This window comes from Ammospiza nelsoni, chromosome Z (genome assembly GCF_027579445.1).
Source record: "Ammospiza nelsoni isolate bAmmNel1 chromosome Z, bAmmNel1.pri, whole genome shotgun sequence".
Lineage (NCBI taxonomy): Eukaryota > Metazoa > Chordata > Aves > Passeriformes > Passerellidae > Ammospiza > Ammospiza nelsoni.
In genome coordinates this window covers 78,740,054-78,756,341 of record NC_080669.1, presented here as the reverse complement: position 1 = coordinate 78,756,341, position 16,288 = coordinate 78,740,054, and the positions used below count along the sequence as shown (strand labels likewise).

The 16,288-nt window shown below is 58.6% G+C and overlaps 3 protein-coding genes across 3 annotated transcripts; 1 reads left to right on the top strand and 2 right to left on the bottom strand.

Moving 5' to 3' along the window:
• Positions 1-234: 234 nt before the first annotated feature.
• Positions 235-4,227, bottom strand: LOC132086866 (B-cell differentiation antigen CD72-like). Its single transcript, XM_059492807.1, has 8 exons — positions 4,039-4,227; positions 3,861-3,953; positions 3,564-3,650; positions 2,711-3,025; positions 2,323-2,471; positions 1,839-1,990; positions 783-950; positions 235-440 (listed from the first exon to the last, which is right to left on the bottom strand). Exons 1-7 carry the CDS (start codon positions 4,115-4,117, stop codon positions 812-814), a joined length of 1,014 nt encoding a protein of 337 aa, XP_059348790.1. The 5' UTR covers positions 4,118-4,227; the 3' UTR covers positions 235-440; positions 783-811.
• Positions 4,228-5,709: 1,482 nt separating this feature from the next.
• LOC132086667 (B-cell differentiation antigen CD72-like) lies at positions 5,710-12,049 on the top strand. The gene is given in 7 exon segments (XM_059492517.1): positions 5,710-5,785; positions 5,788-5,958; positions 6,056-6,157; positions 7,305-7,619; positions 7,746-7,894; positions 8,127-8,221; positions 8,549-12,049. Coding segments are annotated over 7 exon segments (1,056 nt in total). The 3' UTR covers positions 8,697-12,049.
• A 1,313-nt stretch (positions 12,050-13,362) lies between these two features.
• On the bottom strand, positions 13,363-16,288 carry LOC132086232 (killer cell lectin-like receptor subfamily G member 1). The gene is made up of 6 exons (XM_059491717.1): positions 16,240-16,288; positions 15,695-15,805; positions 15,119-15,202; positions 14,361-14,509; positions 14,032-14,135; positions 13,363-13,558 (listed from the first exon to the last, which is right to left on the bottom strand). The coding sequence occupies exons 1-6, from the start codon at positions 16,286-16,288 to the stop codon at positions 13,363-13,365; spliced, it is 693 nt and encodes a 230-aa protein (XP_059347700.1).

Here is a 16,288-nt window from a genome sequence, read left to right as displayed (position 1 = left end):
AAGCCATGGCCGAGCTGCTCCTGCGACGGGGTGAAGCAGAAAACTCCTGCTGTGGGGATGGGGCTGGCCTGTCCCCAGCTCCTGCTCGTGACATGCCACAGCACCACAGCTCTCTCCATGCTGGCTGTGTGGCACGGTTCCAGCGCTGAGTTCCAGAGCTTGATCCATTCCGCAGCTGGTTCTGAGCTCCCCACTGCCCACAGCTGTTGTGCTCAGAAGGACCCAAAGTGTCCCGTGCAGGTGTGGGTTGGCTGTGGAGCCTGTACCACTCAGTCAGAGCACACCAGCTGGAGGCATCCATGCTGCTGGGCATCGCGGGGAAGGCCCTGGGTGGCCCAGGGGCAGCGGGGTGTGGGAGGGAAGGGGTTGGCTGGAATGGATGGGACATCCTGGGCAGGGGCACAGTGAGGCTGGAGCAGAGGCGGTGCGGGGTGCAGGTGCTGCAGGGGGAAGCAGAGGAGGGTGAGGGTGGAGGTGAAGGTGAGATGCTGCCCAGCCTCCAACACATGCAACGGGGCTGGGAAAGCACCTTGCCAAGAGTTTTCCCCCCATCTCTCTCCTTAGCTGAGCCAGAGCTTCAGCTCTTGAGCTACCTCAGACCCAGAACGCCCATGGCAGCAAAGGGATGGAGGCAGGGTCCATCCAGCACAGGGAGGTGACTGCATTCCTCTCCCTTTCCATGGGAGAGAGAGTCGATATCCCAGAGGCAGAGCTGCAGGCTCCCTGCCTTCCTCCAGGCACACCCCACAGGGCCCGTGTGTCCCTGACTCAGCAGGACTCACCACAGCAGTGCTGGGGCCAGCAGCCATCCTCACTTGAAAGGGAGGCTTGGCCCTGCTGCCTTCTCACAGATCCAGAGGTGCAGGTCACTGGGACCAGTGCACTGCGCGGGTTTGATGCTCCCACGGCTTATTATGGCACAGGTTCCGTTCGATTTTGACTGCCACGGCCTGAATGGGGAAACAAACAACACATCAGGCACTGACATGTTCTTTCTACAAACCCTGCTGAGGCAGCTGCCGCTGCTGACAACTGCCTTTTGTACACTGGCAGAGGAGGGGTTGGATGCTGCAGTCAAAGGGGGATTTCCCAGTCCTCCCCTACTGATTTCACAGGCTGAAGGCTCAGCTGATGCATTCCTGCATTTCCCTGGACAGGCTGAGAAACACTGTAAAAGGTTTGCAGTGCCTGTGACACCCCTTTAGCCGGCGCCCTCTCAGCTTTCACTGCTGGGGGTTGTTCATGCCTGCAGTGGGGAGAGCCAGGTTCTCCCTGAGGACACAAGGACAACCAGAGGAGCTGGCCTGAGCCTGGCTCCGCTCTGGGCACAGCTCCCGTGGCAGGGCTCAGGATGGAGGGCCAGCGCCCCAGAACCTGGCCAGACAGGCTTGTTCCTCCCCAGTGCTCTCAGACACTGCAAGAGGAAGCGGCAGCGAGCTGAGGAGATGGTGCACGTGGCAGGGAGGAGCCCAGGATTCTCCACAGAAGGCTGTGATCTCCCTTTGGAGAGGAATTAAGAAGGTATGTGGGAGATAGGTGTGGCGCTCTAACACCGTGCTTAGGCCCCAGATAAAATTTGGGGGTTCTTCTGTCCATTCTTGCTGGCTCCTGCTTCTCTTGCCCTGCATTTTACCCACCCATGTGTCTTGGCTTTCCATATGCGTGTCCTCTGAGCACCTCATCACACCACTGCACCCACCTTCCCTCAGTCCCTGCTGCTCTGATGCTCTTTGTTCCCAGGGCCTGTGCCTCAAGCTGGGTACTGGTGGGGTTTAAAACCCTTCCTAGAGCCATGTCAGAGGAGGGGAGTTTTGGGAAGAGGCAGTGCTGCCATGTACCTTTCATAAAGGGAGCCATCCACCCAGAACCAGGCCTCTGAGCCTCCCTCACTGTCTGGGTCCTCTTCCTCCAGCCAGCCATAGTCGTACCAGGGAAAACTGCCCTTCTGCAATCCAATCCAGTATGGGACATCTGCATTCTTCAGAAAGGTCTGGAGAAGAAGAAAAAGTGCTTTTCCATGTTTTATTCCATGGCATCCATGTACTGCAGTACTATTTACTTCACAGCAGGGTGATCATCTTCCCAAGGAGTCCCTGGGGCTGGAAGTTCTCGAGCCCTGGTGCTCTGGTCCAGCTTGGGAAGCATCCAGGGGTGCCAGAGACCTTCTATCCCATGTCAACCACCAGCCATGTGCTCCAGAAAAGAGCCTTGCACTCTGCAATGTTTTGGCAGGACAGGGGGCCCCCAGAACCGTGCTAGCCCACCTGGGGACCTCATGGCTGGACACACCATCCCCTGCCCTCAGCTCCCCCAGCACCCTACCGGCACAGTCCAACGACTCCAGGATTTGGTGACCAGGAGCTGAGAATATGTCTTCTCACACTCATCTCTACTGTCTTCCCACGTCTTCTTCTCCGAGGAGATGAAGAGGCACTTGCCCCTGTACAGCAGCCAGCCCGAAGGGCAGCAATCTGTGGGTAGGGGCACAGCTGAGAGGCTTGCTCAGCCACAGATGCCCTGGGGGGTGACAAGGAACAGCCCCACACCTTCCCAGCAGGCATCACAAGCCCATTGTCTGCTCCAGCACTGCTTCAGCTCTTGGACCACTCTGTCCCCGCCATGGGGTCAAAAAAGCCAGCACTTGGCCCTTGGCACCTGCTGAGCAGTGCCAGTGCTGGAGCACCCCCTCCCTGCGCCATCACCACCCTACCTATGGCTGTGCAGGAGCGCAGGAGGGCCACGGTGCTCTCACTGCTGTTGAGCCTCCCCTGCACCTCCTGCATCTCCCTCTCTGTCCTGCCCAGCACCCCCGTGACGCGGCGCAGCTCCAGGCTCAGCCTGTCCAGCTCCAGCTGGCTGATGTTGCCCTCGTGCCACGCGCGCTGCAGCTCCTCTCTGGCCCACGCCAGCTCCAGCTGGGTCTGCTCCAGGCTCTGCTCCTGCGCCCTCAGCTCCTGCGCCAGGCGGCCCTGCTCGGCCTTGTGCTCACGGGAGGAGTCCTGCAGGCTGCGGGTGACCTGCCAGTCTGGGGACAGGGTGGGGTGAGCTGGGACACGAGCATGGGACAGCTCGGATGTGGGACTGACCCTGCTTGAGGCAAGTGGGGTGGGCAGGGTAAGGCAGGGGATTATCCATGATGAATGGGAAAGGTGGCAGGGAAGGATGCAGCAGGGAAGTGCACGGCTAAGGGTTGGGTAGGATCTGGCAAGGGAGAGCAGGACAAGGCAGGATGGGCATAGGAGCAGACACAGCAGGTGAAGGGCAGGGAGGGTACAGCAATATGAGGCTGGACAGTGCCAGGATGGGAAAGAAAAGGGGCAGAAATGGAAAGTAAGGTGAAGAAGAGGGATGATGGGAGGCAAAGGCGGTGTGAGGGACGTGCGAGGGATATAGGCCAGTTTGTGGCAGACAGCACAGGGACTCAGCAGTGAGTGGGCATGAGCATGCCTCCATTCACCCACAGTGCCCACCCCAGACAGATGCCCCCCAGCCCAGCCCAACCCAACCCAGGGAGTGTGATGCTCACATTCCCAGCCCTAGATGCTCACAGTCCCCCAACTCACAGCAAGTCCCCAGGGCCACGGTGGCCACCAGCAGCAGGCAAGTTATCAGCAGCCCCACAGGGATGCACCCCCGACGGGACCAGCACCCTGCAGGACACAACAGACATCGCCTGAAGAGCTGGAAAACCCCTGGCAGCCCCCAGACCTCCCTCCTGGATACAAGCAGGAGTGTGGTGGCATGACAGCACAGGTGTTGGTGGGATGGACCCCAAAATGGGAGTGGGAGGACCCCAAAACACCACCCACAACCCAGCCCAGAACCACCCTAGGTCTGCTGGAATGCAGCTGGATGCTCACCTGGGCTGGGCTCTCCATCTCCATCCCCATCCTGCCCTGCCAGTGCTGGCTGGCTGCTCTCGTAGGGGCTCTCTGCCTCATTCATGCTGAAGGCTGTGGGAGGAAGGCAGGGGAGGGCAGCTGAGGCCGAGGGACTGGGCACAGCAGGGACAGCGTGGCGGGGCCTGTGGGCTCTCACCTGCCTCCAGTGCCTGGCTGGCCGTGCTCCGGCCCCCCATCACCTTGGCAAACCTCAGGTCAGCATAAAGCTGGGCCATGTGGGGAGCGCTGGGCAAGCCCTGAGCCCACTCTGCCCTGGGGATGCCTCTCTGCGATGTCCCCTTTGCTCCCGGTGACTGCGCCGTCCCTCAGAGGTGCAAAGGAGAAGTGCAGCCAGCATCTGCAGAAGCAGAAGTTTGCTCTGCACTCTAGCAGATGGGACTAGTAAGGCACGGCTGCGGGGACCAGCACCCTCCCATTGGTCCCAGAAACACCAGCCCGTCCCCTCCCACGCCCTAAAAGTTCTCATGGTCCCCCTAGGCAGGGGCAGGGTGAGGGCAGCACAGCCAGGTGTCACAGCAGGGGCACAGCAAAGGATGGACCCAAATCTGGGGACTGCGGGGCAGAGCAGGGCAATCCTGAAAACAGGAGAAAATTGCCTGCATGGACAGCTCTGTGGAGGGCTGGAGATCTTCACAGACTGAGATTTCCCCTCCCAGCCTCTGAGAGTGGGAATTTCCCCATGATGTATTTTGTTCCACTACCTCTCATGTTCTCCCTGGTCCCTTCCAAAGAAGACCCCAGCTTTGGCGTTGCTCCAAAACAGCCCTGGAGAGTTACAAAAACCAGTGATGTCCCCTTTGCCTTCCCTTCCCAAGACCACAATCCCAGCATTCACAACACCTTCTTCGTCCCTCCAAACACCGTCTTGGTCCCTCCAGGCCCTCAGTGTCTCAGAGGTCTCTACTGAACTGCATCCAGAGAAGGGCAGGTTTCAGAAGGGATGCCCCCAAACTCTCCCACTGCTTCCCATTGCCTCCCACTGCCTCCCACTCCATTCCACTGCCTTGCCATTGCCTCCCACTGTCTCTCAGATGGCCAGATGGGCACATCTGAACACAGCCAGTCCCTGGGACAGCACTGGAGGTGCACAGTGGTGCTGGGGGAGCACAGTGTTACATAGCCACTGTCCATTATCTCTGCAGGAGCAAGGGAAATTCTTCCTCAGTGGAGAAATCAAAAAATCAAAGCCAGATTTAAAGGGGACGGGAAGGAGGTTTAGAAAACTCAAAGTTGGGCAGCCTCTAGTCAACCTCCTGGAACAAAAAGGAGCATGTCCACCTGGGCGTGCAGGGGCCCAGATCCAGGGAGGTCATGCAGGGAAAGGCCAGTGGGATTTACTGTGTGACTGCTTGGTGTGCCTTCTACTGCTTGGAAGCACCGGCATGGGGATGAGGGGAGAGAACAGGGCCATTTATCATGACCCTTTGGTGTCTGGGATGTGGTTTTCCATAGTGTATTTGGTGGCAGAGTGGAGAGATGTGGCCTTGACGAGAGGAGAAGTGAAAGCTCATGCTGCAGTGTGGGAGTCTCTTTTAGGCAGTAGGGCAGTGATGCTCAGATCCTGCAGCAGAGCACCAAGAAGAGAGAACTTCCATCCTGGATGGAGTCAGCAGCAGAGCGACCTGTTCCCAGCTGGAAGCCACACCTGCTCTGCCCTGCCCTAGGAAATCTGGTGAATTCTCTGTAGGCTGAGCCCTGCAGCTGTGCCCCATGCTCCAGCCCCAAGCTGCACCACCCCAGTGCTGTCCCAGGGGACCCTGAGCTGTTTCGGGGAGCCGAGGGGGAGCCCAACAGTGGTGCCTGGCCAATGGCAGGATGCCACTGCCGTACTTTCCCTTCCGTCACTCCTCGCCACACTTCTGCTTCTGCAGAAACCAGCTGCATTTTCATTTGAAGCAGAGCAGAGCCCGCAGGGCCGCCCGGGGCATGGCCCAGAGTGTGGTCTATGCCGACTTGAAGTTCGCGGCGCGGCCACCGTCCACCGCGCCCGACGACGACGACAGTCCCTACGAGAACGTGTCACCGCTGGGGCCGGTGACAGCAGAGCCCAGCCCAGGTGGGGACACAGGGAGCAGCCGCGGGGATGCAGGGCACCAGGGGGATGCCCAGGGTGATGCCCACGGGGTGATGCTGCCGGTGCTCCTCTCTTGCAGGGCGCTGGAGCCGGCCGTGGCGCGTCCCCACAGCGCTGCTGGTAGCCAGCCTGTTCCTGTTGCTGCTGCTGCTGGTGGCCGTGGTGGCCCTGGGCGTTTGCCGTGAGTCGGTGGCTGCCGGGGGTGGGGGCAGCCGGGAGGGCATTGGTCCGGGAGAGGGACTGGCTGCGGGGGCTGCCAGGGAGGAGGCCTGGCCTGGGCTCCGGGGCTCCTGCATGGCCTCCACGAGCTGCCCCACACTGCCTTAGCCTTTCTCACTGCCTACCACTATCTCCCCTTGGCTCCCCTAGTCTCTTCCATTCCCTTCCATTGCCTTTCCATTGACTTCCCACCACCTCCCACCCCTTCCCACAGTCTTGCCCCTGTCTTCCCACTGCCTGCCAATCCCTCCCACTGCCTCCCACTGCCTCCCACTCCCTGTCACTTCCTCCCACGGTCCTCTCACTGCCAAGACACTGCCATCTCACTGCCATCTGCTGCTTCCCAATCTTTCCCACTGCCTCCCACCCTCTATCTGCTTCCCATTTCCTCCCACTGTCTTCCCACTGCCTCCCATTGCCAACCATTGCCTCCCATTTCTTCCCACTGCCTCCTACTCCCTCCCATTGCCTCCTAATCCCTCTGACCGCCCTTCCATCACTACCTCCCATTCCCTCTCACTGACTTCCCACTGTCTTACATTGCCTCCCACTTCCTTCCACTTCCTCCCACTGCCTCACGTTGCCTCCCCATTTTATTCCCACCACCTCCTGCTGACTTCCCTTTGCTTCCCACTGCCTCCCTTTTCCTTCCCATTTTCTTCCCACTGCTTCCCTTTGCCTCCCACTGCCCTCCAAACCCTCCTACTGCTTCCCATTGCCTGCCACTCCCTTCCACTGTGTTCCCACTGCCTCTCACTCCCTCCCACTGCCCTCCAAACCCTCCTACTGCTTCCAATTGCCTCCCACTGCATCCCACTCCCTTCCACTGCCTTCCCATTGCCTCCCACTCCCTTCCTCTGCCTTCCCATTGCATCCCACTGCCTTCCACAGCCTTCTCATTGACTCTCCTTGTCTTCCCACTGTGTCTTGCTGCCTTCCAACGTCTCCCCTCCACCTGCCACCCCTGGGGCTTCCATTTCCTTCCCACTGGCACTCCCAGGACAATCTCCACCCACAGCCAGATACTCTTATCCCACTCTCCCTTGCCAGAGGCATGCCCCAGGCAGGGCCCCATGCTCGTGTCCCAGCTCACCCCACCCTGTCCCCAGACTGGCAGGTCACCCGCAGCCTGCAGGACTCCTCCCGTGAGCACAAGGCCGAGCAGGGCCGCCTGGCGCAGGAGCTGAGGGCGCAGGAGCAGAGCCTGGAGCAGACCCAGCTGGAGCTGGCGTGGGCCAGAGAGGAGCTGCAGCGCGCGTGGCACGAGGGCAACATCAGCCAGCTGGAGCTGGACAGGCTGAGCCTGGAGCTGCGCCGCGTCACGGGGGTGCTGGGCAGGACAGAGAGGGAGATGCAGGAGGTGCAGGGGAGGCTCAACAGCAGCGAGAGGGCCGTGAGCAGCCTGCGTGCCTGCGTGAACACAGGTAGAGCGTGACGGGGCTGGGGCACAGTTGATGCTGCTGCAAAGATGCAGGGGCTGAACTCAGCCAGGCTGAGCTCCCCAAGCATCCATGGAAGGATGAGCATCTGAGCTGTGCCCCTGCCTCCAGATTGCTGCCCCTGGGGCTGGGTACTCTTCAAGGGCAAGTGCCTCTACATCTCGGTGACAAACAAGACCTGGCAGCAGAGCAGTGATGACTGTGAAGGGAGATCTGCTCAGCTGCTGGTCCAGGATGAGTGGTCACCACTGACAGTGCCGGTATGGAGCAGGGGGGCTGCGGTATCCCAGGAGGGTGTGCTGGGCAGACCCCCAGCTGCAGCACTATCTGCGGAGGTGCCAGGGTGGCACCATAAGCCCCAGGGTGGCACCATGAGCCCCAGGTTGCCATCCTGGCAGTCTGATGGGAGAAGCACAGCCAGCCTTGGGGCTCCTGGGCACCTGGCAAGTGCTGGTCATGAAGCAGGTGGCTGATAGCTTCTCTCCCCCCTAGTATTTCGTGCATGCATCTAAGGCGTACTACTGGATTGGAGAAAAACCTCCTTATGTGGCAAGGAGAGCTATGTGGATGGAGAGCAAACATCCCTCGTAAGTGCAAGAATCCTTGGCACAAGCCCCTGCCCTTTGGCCATGATAGAAAGGTGCTGTTTTGCCCCTGTGACACCCCAAAAGGGTTGACAGGGTCCCCTGAGCAGTGGCCCAAGGGAGGGGGGTGAGGGTAGAGCCAAGCTCTGGGGTGCAGTGCCACATATCCAAGTGGCAGAGAAGAAGAGCAGGAGGAGGAATGTGACACTTCCTCAGGCTGCTCTCTGTGCCAGGTGCCTTGCCTGCCCCAGCAGCACTGGGATCTATGGGAAGCGGTGTCCATGGTGAGGAGGTTGTCACGGCTGGCCTGAGACGTGCCTTCTTTCCTAGGAAACGCCATTCTCCGGACTGCTGGTCACTAGTCCTCGGGGAAATGTGGAATCAGCCATGTAACAAACCCTACCCGTGGATCTGCGAGAAATCCCCAAATCTGAGCCGTGTACCTGAGCTTCGTCCTCTTTTTCTGGCCGAGGACTGACTGCTGCCACCCCGGCTCCATCCCTGGAGTCAGGACCAGGAGCTGGGTGTGCACCCTGGGATCCTGCCCCCAGGGCATGCTTTGCCGCAATTGCATTGCAAAACTGCTGGGGAAAAGTGTCTCTATTTCAAAGCAAGGATTATGGAAAACAGTCCTTATTCCCCTCTCCCACACTCAAGCAAACACATGTTATACTGCTTTGTACTGTGCCACTGCATGTCCCTGTGTGCCCTGGCCAATGCAGCTCCAGTGCAGAGCCCGGCTCTCACCTTCTTTGTTACCCCAAGGCTGCCAGAGTGCAGGATCTGCCTTTTGCATATTTTTGACACACTGATGTCCTCAACCTGTCCATTTTGGGGAGACCTGTGGATTTACAGCCTGTCCCTTCTCTCAGCATTGACACCTCTCATCCTGCCCTTTCTTCTGCCTTCATCACCTGCCCATGGCTGGGTCCTGCCTGGAAAGGATGCTGGCAGTGGAGCCATCAGCATGAGAAAATGCTGGAAAGCCAGAGACCATTTAGGGAGTGGGGAAGTGCTGGGGAGCTTTGAGAATGTGGTGGATGAATGAGGAAACTCTGAAACCACGGGAGGAAAACAAGGGCAATGAAGAGCCCTAAGACCATGGGAGGTGAATGTGTGAATCCTGAAACCATGGAAAGAAAGGGAGCACAGTGGAGCTGCAAATGAAGATGGTTCTGAAAAATGGAGGTGCACTGATAAGATGGTGGGAGAGAGGAAGGAGCACTAGGGAGACTTGGGAACATGGGGAAAAAGGAAGAGCCCTCCCACCAAGGGGGAAAGATCCCTAAGAATGTGGCTGGACCTTATCTGCCAAAGGAGGGTGATGAGAGACCCTAGTCCAGGACTCAGGGTGGCCCTCCCTGCCTCAGCCAGGGTTTCTGCAGAGAGGGGAATGTGTTGGCAACAATTTTGTAAGCTGGACCTGGGACAGCCAGCACAGCTTCACCACAAGTCCTGCCCAACCAACCCAGTGCCCTTCTACAATGGAGTGATTGCACCAGTGAACGAGGGAAGGGCTGCACGTGTCATCTGTCTGACTTCTGTAAAGCCTCCAACACAGTCCTCCTCTAAATTTGAGATAAATTGATTCAATGGGTGAACTGTTCAGTGGAACAGCTCCATCCAGAAGATAGTGCTCAATGGCTCCGTATCCTCACTGGACACTGGTGATGATGTTAGTCCTCAGGGATTCAACTTGGGACCAATGTTATTCAGTACTTTTGTCAACAAAGTGAACAGTGGGATCAACTGCACCCTCAGCAAGTTTGGAGGTGACACCAAGCTGAGGTGTTTGACACACCTGAAGGAAAGGATGCCATCCAGAGGGACCTGGAAAAGCTCGAGGAGTGACCCATGGGAGCATCATGGGGTTTAACAAGGCCAAGTGCTGGTGCTGCCCCTGGGTCAGGGCAGCCCCTGGTGCCAGCCCAGGCTGGGCATGAGCAGCCCCAGAGCAGCTGTGCCCAGAAGGGCTTGGGGGTGCTGTGGGTGAGAGGCTGCACATGGCCCAGCCATGGCACTCCCAGCCCAGAGAGCCAAACGTGTCCTGGGCTGCACCCAGAGCCCCGTGGGCAGCAGGGCAGGGAGGGGATTCTGCCCCTCTGCTCTGCTCTGCTGAGACCCACCTGGAGCCCTGCATCCAGCCCTGGGCTCCCAGCACAGGAACCACAGGGACCTGCTGGAGCCAGCACAGAGGAGCCACCAAGGTGATCAGAAGGATGGAGCAGCTCTGCCATGAGGAGAATTGGGATTGTTCAGCCTGGAGAAGAGGAGGCTTCAGGGAAAACTTACTGTGGCCTTCCACTACCAAAAATGGCTACAAGAAATCTGGAGAGAGACTTTACACAAGGGCTTGTAGCAAGAGCACAAGGGGAAATGGCTTCAGACTGAGAGGGCAGCTCCTAGGAGAGCTTCCACAGAAGGAGGCTGGTGGAGCCAGCCCAACGGCATGGCAAGGCTGGGACAGGACTGCAGGTCCCCTACAGTCTCAGCTATCATGCAAAACAAAGATTGTTGTGTGTGGCTTGTCCTGCAGAGTCCAAATGTCCTCCCTGCTCCCAAAGACCTGAGTTCCAGCCCCCACTGCCCACAGTGTTGCAGTTACCACTGCAAGGACACACTGCAGCCCCCATCCAGCCTCGGGTCCATGCTTTCCCTGGCCTGGTTCAGCATGGCTGCTTACTTGCCCATCTTGATATGTGGCTTCACCTTTCTTCCCAGCTGCAGGATTTGCACTTTTACCCACCCCAGTATCAGCAGGCTCCCATAAAACCATTTCTCCAGGCCTCTCTGTACCCAGTCCTGCCCTCCAGTTACACATTACTGGTGTGGTATTGCTCCCCAGCTGCCTGAGCCACCCCCTACCCTCCATCCAGTGCACTGATGAAAGATCCAATGAGCACAAACCCCAGAATCAACCCTTCAGCAACTGCATTCAGGAGAACAGGGGTGTTTCTGACACCCTCTGCAGCCCTCACACCATTCAGGTTTTCCACCCAAGCTCTCCTCCTCTACTCCTGCCCTTATATATCCCCACTTTGCCAGTGAGGAGACCATGGAAACCAAGTCCCAGACCTGAAAGGTTCATGATAAACATTCCCCATCGCTCTCCCCTTATGCACAGCCCATTGCTGCTACAGCAGGAGGCAGGCCAGGCATTGCCTGCCCTTGGTAAATCCTGCCTGGATTTCCCATCCACACTGGATGGTCGCATGCCCAGGAGCTGTGCTGCATCTCCTTCCTGGCATTGAGGCAGGACAACAAAGCTCAGCCCAGGACAGGAGATGTAGGGATAAGAAAGGGCAAGGCAGGAGCCAGCAGCAAATAGTGGCAGAGGCAAGGGGCAGCCAGGAAAACTAACAGAGTCCTCAAAGGGACTCAGTGGCAGCATCTTACCCACCTTCACCAAGCCTCCCCCAGTGGAAGGCTGGTACAGACGTCCCTTGTTGAGGAACACCTCTGCTCCAGGCAGCTGGGCCTGCAAGGCACAGGCAGAGATGCAGATGGAAAAGCAGAGATTGAGCTCAGGTGGGAGCCCGAGGCAAGAGGCTGTGAGCTGCCAGCCTGGGGATAGCAAAGGGCAGGAGGATGAGAGGTGCCAGAGAGATACACGGATACTGAGAGACACTGCAGGAGGCAGGAACTGCTGACCTTTTGCATAATGAAGGAGAGGGATGATGAAAGCAAGGTGGATGGACACAGAAGGGGGCAGGAGAAGAGAGGAAGAGGAGCAAGGCTTGAGCACAAGCAGACATTGAGGGGATAAAAGCTCAGGTGTTCTTTGTTGGGTACCCATCCTCAGAGGAACCATTCTGAGCTGTTTCTGTGTTACTGCGCTGTGAATAAATGGCTTTGTGGAATGAGACATCTGAGACTCTTCCATGGGAAGCCTGTGACAAGCTGAGTGCCCGTGGGCAATGGGCACCCCCCACAGTCCCACTGTCATCACCCAGTGCCCACCCTGTGCTGGGGCATGCCTGTGGCAGTGAGCACAGCTGGGTTCCACCCAGCCCGGCCACGGTCAGCACCAGCCCAGCAGCAGGATCTTGCAGTGAATGTCACCCTCACTGGGGTGTGTGCAGGGCACAGGGGGACAGGAGCAGAGCCTCAGCACACTGCAGGTCACTGTGGGCCCCACTCTGGGCCATGCAGGCAGCTCAGCAGCAGCAGCCCAGGAAGGAACCCACCTCTGTCCTTCTTCACTGTGGTCAGGGACAGAGTGTGGCTAAGACCATACTAAGTGGAGACACATCTTCATATCCACAAAAGCAGAAGTAGTTGCTTTATTTGCAAAAAAGTCTTTTTTTTTCCTCCATATATTCTCATTTTAGGGGGTGGGGAGTGAATGACTTCCCTCCTGCTCAGCATGCTCTGTGTTGTGAAGGGCCCAAGCCCCTGGGTACAGGGCTACCCTTCCCCATGCACCTCCCAGTGCTGCTCAGGCTGACAGGCTGCCCTGGCTGTGGGGTTTGGTATTTTGCATGTGCTGGGAGAGAGTCCCAGCAAGGTCTGTCCCAGAACTGCAGGCTGCTGGAAAAACCCAGTGGTCTACACCAAAACCAGAACAGCCTCTAGGACCAAACAACTCCAAATCAAGCCCTAGCAGGCCTTTTAGGCCCTCACACATCACCCAAAGTGAGGATGTTTGCTGGAACCTCTTCAGACTGGGCAGGCACCAGCAAACAAGTGCTGCCCAGCCCAAGTCCTCCTTGGGATGCAGAGGCAGAGGGTCACCTCTCAGCAGCATGACCCAGGAAGCAAAAGCCCCAGAAAACCAGCAGGATCAGAAAGGCCAGAGCCTTCATGGGACCTGTGCCAGCCTGAACGGGAGCTGCTGCTGAACGCTGCCTTTGGGCATGGGCATGCTTGGATTCCTGCTGGCTCAATGCTGGCTCCTGGCCACAGGATGCAATTTCTCACTTGTGAGTGATGCCACCGAGTCTGGGAGCTGGAGGATGCACCTCCATCCTCCCACCCCCACACCCCAAAGCCAGCTGCAGTTATCGGCAGAGTTTATTGGCAAAGTGCAGAGTTCTGGAGGGTAAAGAGGTTTGTGCCAGGAGGCAGCAGAGTCTGGGAATGCCCACGCCCTGGGGTCAGGCAGGGAATGGGGTGGTGGCACAGGCTGGGGGTCACCCTGGCCATCAGGGCCTCACACAGCTGTAGGTGGTGTTTCCCCAGAGGAAGGCAGGAGGCGAGGACTGGAGCCACTGCACGGTGGCTGCACTCTGCTTGCAGACCCATCTGAGGGCGTCTGTGCAGGCACCACCTAAAAGTCCCAAGCCTGACACCCTGCCACAAGCCTGGAAGGACCTGGTGTAGCGCTGGACTGGGAAGATCCTGCAAGGGAGAGAGTGGGCTGAGATAGGATGGGCAGGAGGAACCAAGGCTGTCCCATCAGCAGCTCCCACAGCCAGGGACCAGACACAGCACAGGGATGCTGTGGGAACAAAGTTCACCCTCGCCAAGGGGCACAGTCTCCCACCAGCCTCTTCCCAATTAGGCCACATGCCCTGATGCCCCCAGCCCCATCTCTCACAAAGTACCCCCAGGTCAGTCCTAGCAGGGCTGAGCACTGACCAAACTTGGACCCTGCTCTTGCCGAATCCTCTGCAGACCCAGGCAGAGTGTGGGCACCAGGGTCAGGCCCCTCCTAAAAACACCCCTTCCCTAAAATGCCCCAATGCAGTCCTGGGAAGAAAAGAGGTGGCCAAAATCTGGATTACATCCCTGCATGCCTGTCCCCAGCACCACCCCGAGCCCTGCTGATGGACCTTCAGCACACCCGGCTGGGAACAAGCTCATAGCCTCACCATTCCAGCGTGGTGCCATCCAGCCACTTCCAGTCAGACCTGAAGCCATCCTGCTTCAGCCCCACGTGGAAGGCGTCCATGTTAGCTGTGCGCACCAGGAACGCCTAGCACAGGAGAGGACCCACCTGAGCTCCAGGGGACACCCAGCCCAGCCACAGGTCAGAGATGGGGCTGTGCTGTGTGGGCATTGCCAGCTCCCTGCCTGGAGGCTGTGCCAGGCTTTGGGCACACAGGCTGGGAAGCTGAGACAATGCTGTGCCTGTGGAGGGACTGTGAGGTGGCCACCAGGACAGCCCAGTGCTCACAGGGAGCCAGCAGTGTGCACTCACCAGGGTGCTGTTGGCTTGGATGGTGACCAGCTGTGCCCCTCTGGAGCAGCAGTCCTCTCTGCTCTGCTCCCAGCTCTTCCTGGCAGAGGAGAAGTAGTAGCACTGCCCCGCATCCCAGAGCCAGCCAACCGGGCAAAACTGGCACTGCCCTGCACACCAGAAACACCCAGGTGGGGTGGGGCAGCTGGCCAGGGCTGCTGTCGCCAGCCCCAGGGACCAGGAGAGTGACAGTGGGGCAGTCAACCAACCCATCCTGTTCATATGCCTGCCCCACGGACACCACTCTGCATTTGCCCTCGTTTGTGAGCCCAGCTCCAACTTTCCAGCCCCAGAGCCCTGGGAAGAGGGGCTAGCTACAGGATCATGCTGGAATTGAGCAGGGAGCTGCAGGTTAGGGAAGTGATACAAACACAGTTTACAAAGTGCTGGGGGCTCAGATAAGGTTTCAGCTGCACCAGAAGCTGATGTCATTGGGCACAGGGATGCTGGTGGCATCCATGGGCTGGTGCTGGTATTGTGTCCAGGTAACACTGAGCTGTCTGGGGTCATCTCTTCTAAAGGGGCCTCAGCAGTTCAGCCTGTTCAGCAGTGCTGGGGCAGGCTGCACACCACAAGCTGAGGATTGGGCAGTAAAGGTGAAGGAATATGTAAGGAGAGAGCTCAGGGAAACATCCTTGAGTAGGGACAGATTCGGTTGCTTGAAAGCAGCAGTAACGCCCTCTCCAAACCTTACCCAGGAGCCCACCAGGCTCTCTTACCTCCCAGTGTCTGTTTCCCATAGCTGGGGCGCTCCTCTATTCTCCAGAGACCGTCTGTGCAGCTTGTCTGTTGTTGCACTAAATCTGCAGCAGAAGAGCACAGCTGGGTCCTAGCACCTCTGGGCTGCTGCTGCCAGCAGCACCCAGTGTCCTGCCCTACAGGACAGCCTCGTGGCTGTGGGTGAGGTGTGCCCTGATTTAGCTACACCAAGCTAAGGTCCTTGCAGATTTTGCTGTGACTGGGAGCCCTGCACATAGCAGGCCTTTGGGGAAAGTGCTGCTGTCTATCAGTATCAGTGCCCTCCCTCCCACCTTTCATTGCCACCTGATGGAGTGGCTTTTCCCAAGCCCACGCTGTCGCCCCAGCTTCCTTTTCCAGCCACGTAGGTGGTGTCTTGTCTCACCAGTTCTCCAGCTTGCCCCAGAGCCCACAATGATGCCCTCAGCCCCAATCAGAAGCACCTAGCTCCATGGGGAAGCCACAGCTCATCCTGCTGGGACACAAGGGCTGTGGTGCCAGCCTCGACCCCAGGGCCCCCTCTGCAGAGATCTGGGCACTGCATGGCTGGTACTTACACTGGAAACTCAGGCTGACAAGGATGATCTGTGCCAGCAGGAGTGTCAGGGAGAGGAGACCCAGGCTGAGGGCTGCCCAGCACCAGGGCAGGCGCACTCGCTGCTGAGGGGCTGAGAAAAGGAGTTAACATAGACCGGGGTGGGGGAGGAGGAGAGATATTTTGGAGGGAGCAATGGGGAGCCTTGAGGGAGGAAATGTCTGTGAATCCCAGGTGTCAGGAGGCACTGGGGGAGCCCTGGGAAAAGTGGGGGAGAAGAACCTGTTTACAGCAGTTTGATTGTCCTTGAAATTACCTGCCTGCACGCAACGCTTGGTGGGGAGAGCAGAGGGGAAGCGTCTGTGCTGTGGCACGGGGGTGCAGCGGGCATGCCCTGCCTTCGAGCCCCTCGTGCCCCCCACCCCGAGAGCAGGCGGGAGAGGAGCTGTCCGAGAGAGGACACCCACAAAGAGGGAGTGGGGGCAGCAGGACTGGGAGGACATTTCTGGGGAAGGCAAGGGGCTGCAGGAGGGCAGGGGACCCACTGAGAGAGTTGGGGGCCGTTACCTGGTGTGGGGGGAAAGCGCAGGTCGGCGTACATGACACCCTCGTCCAT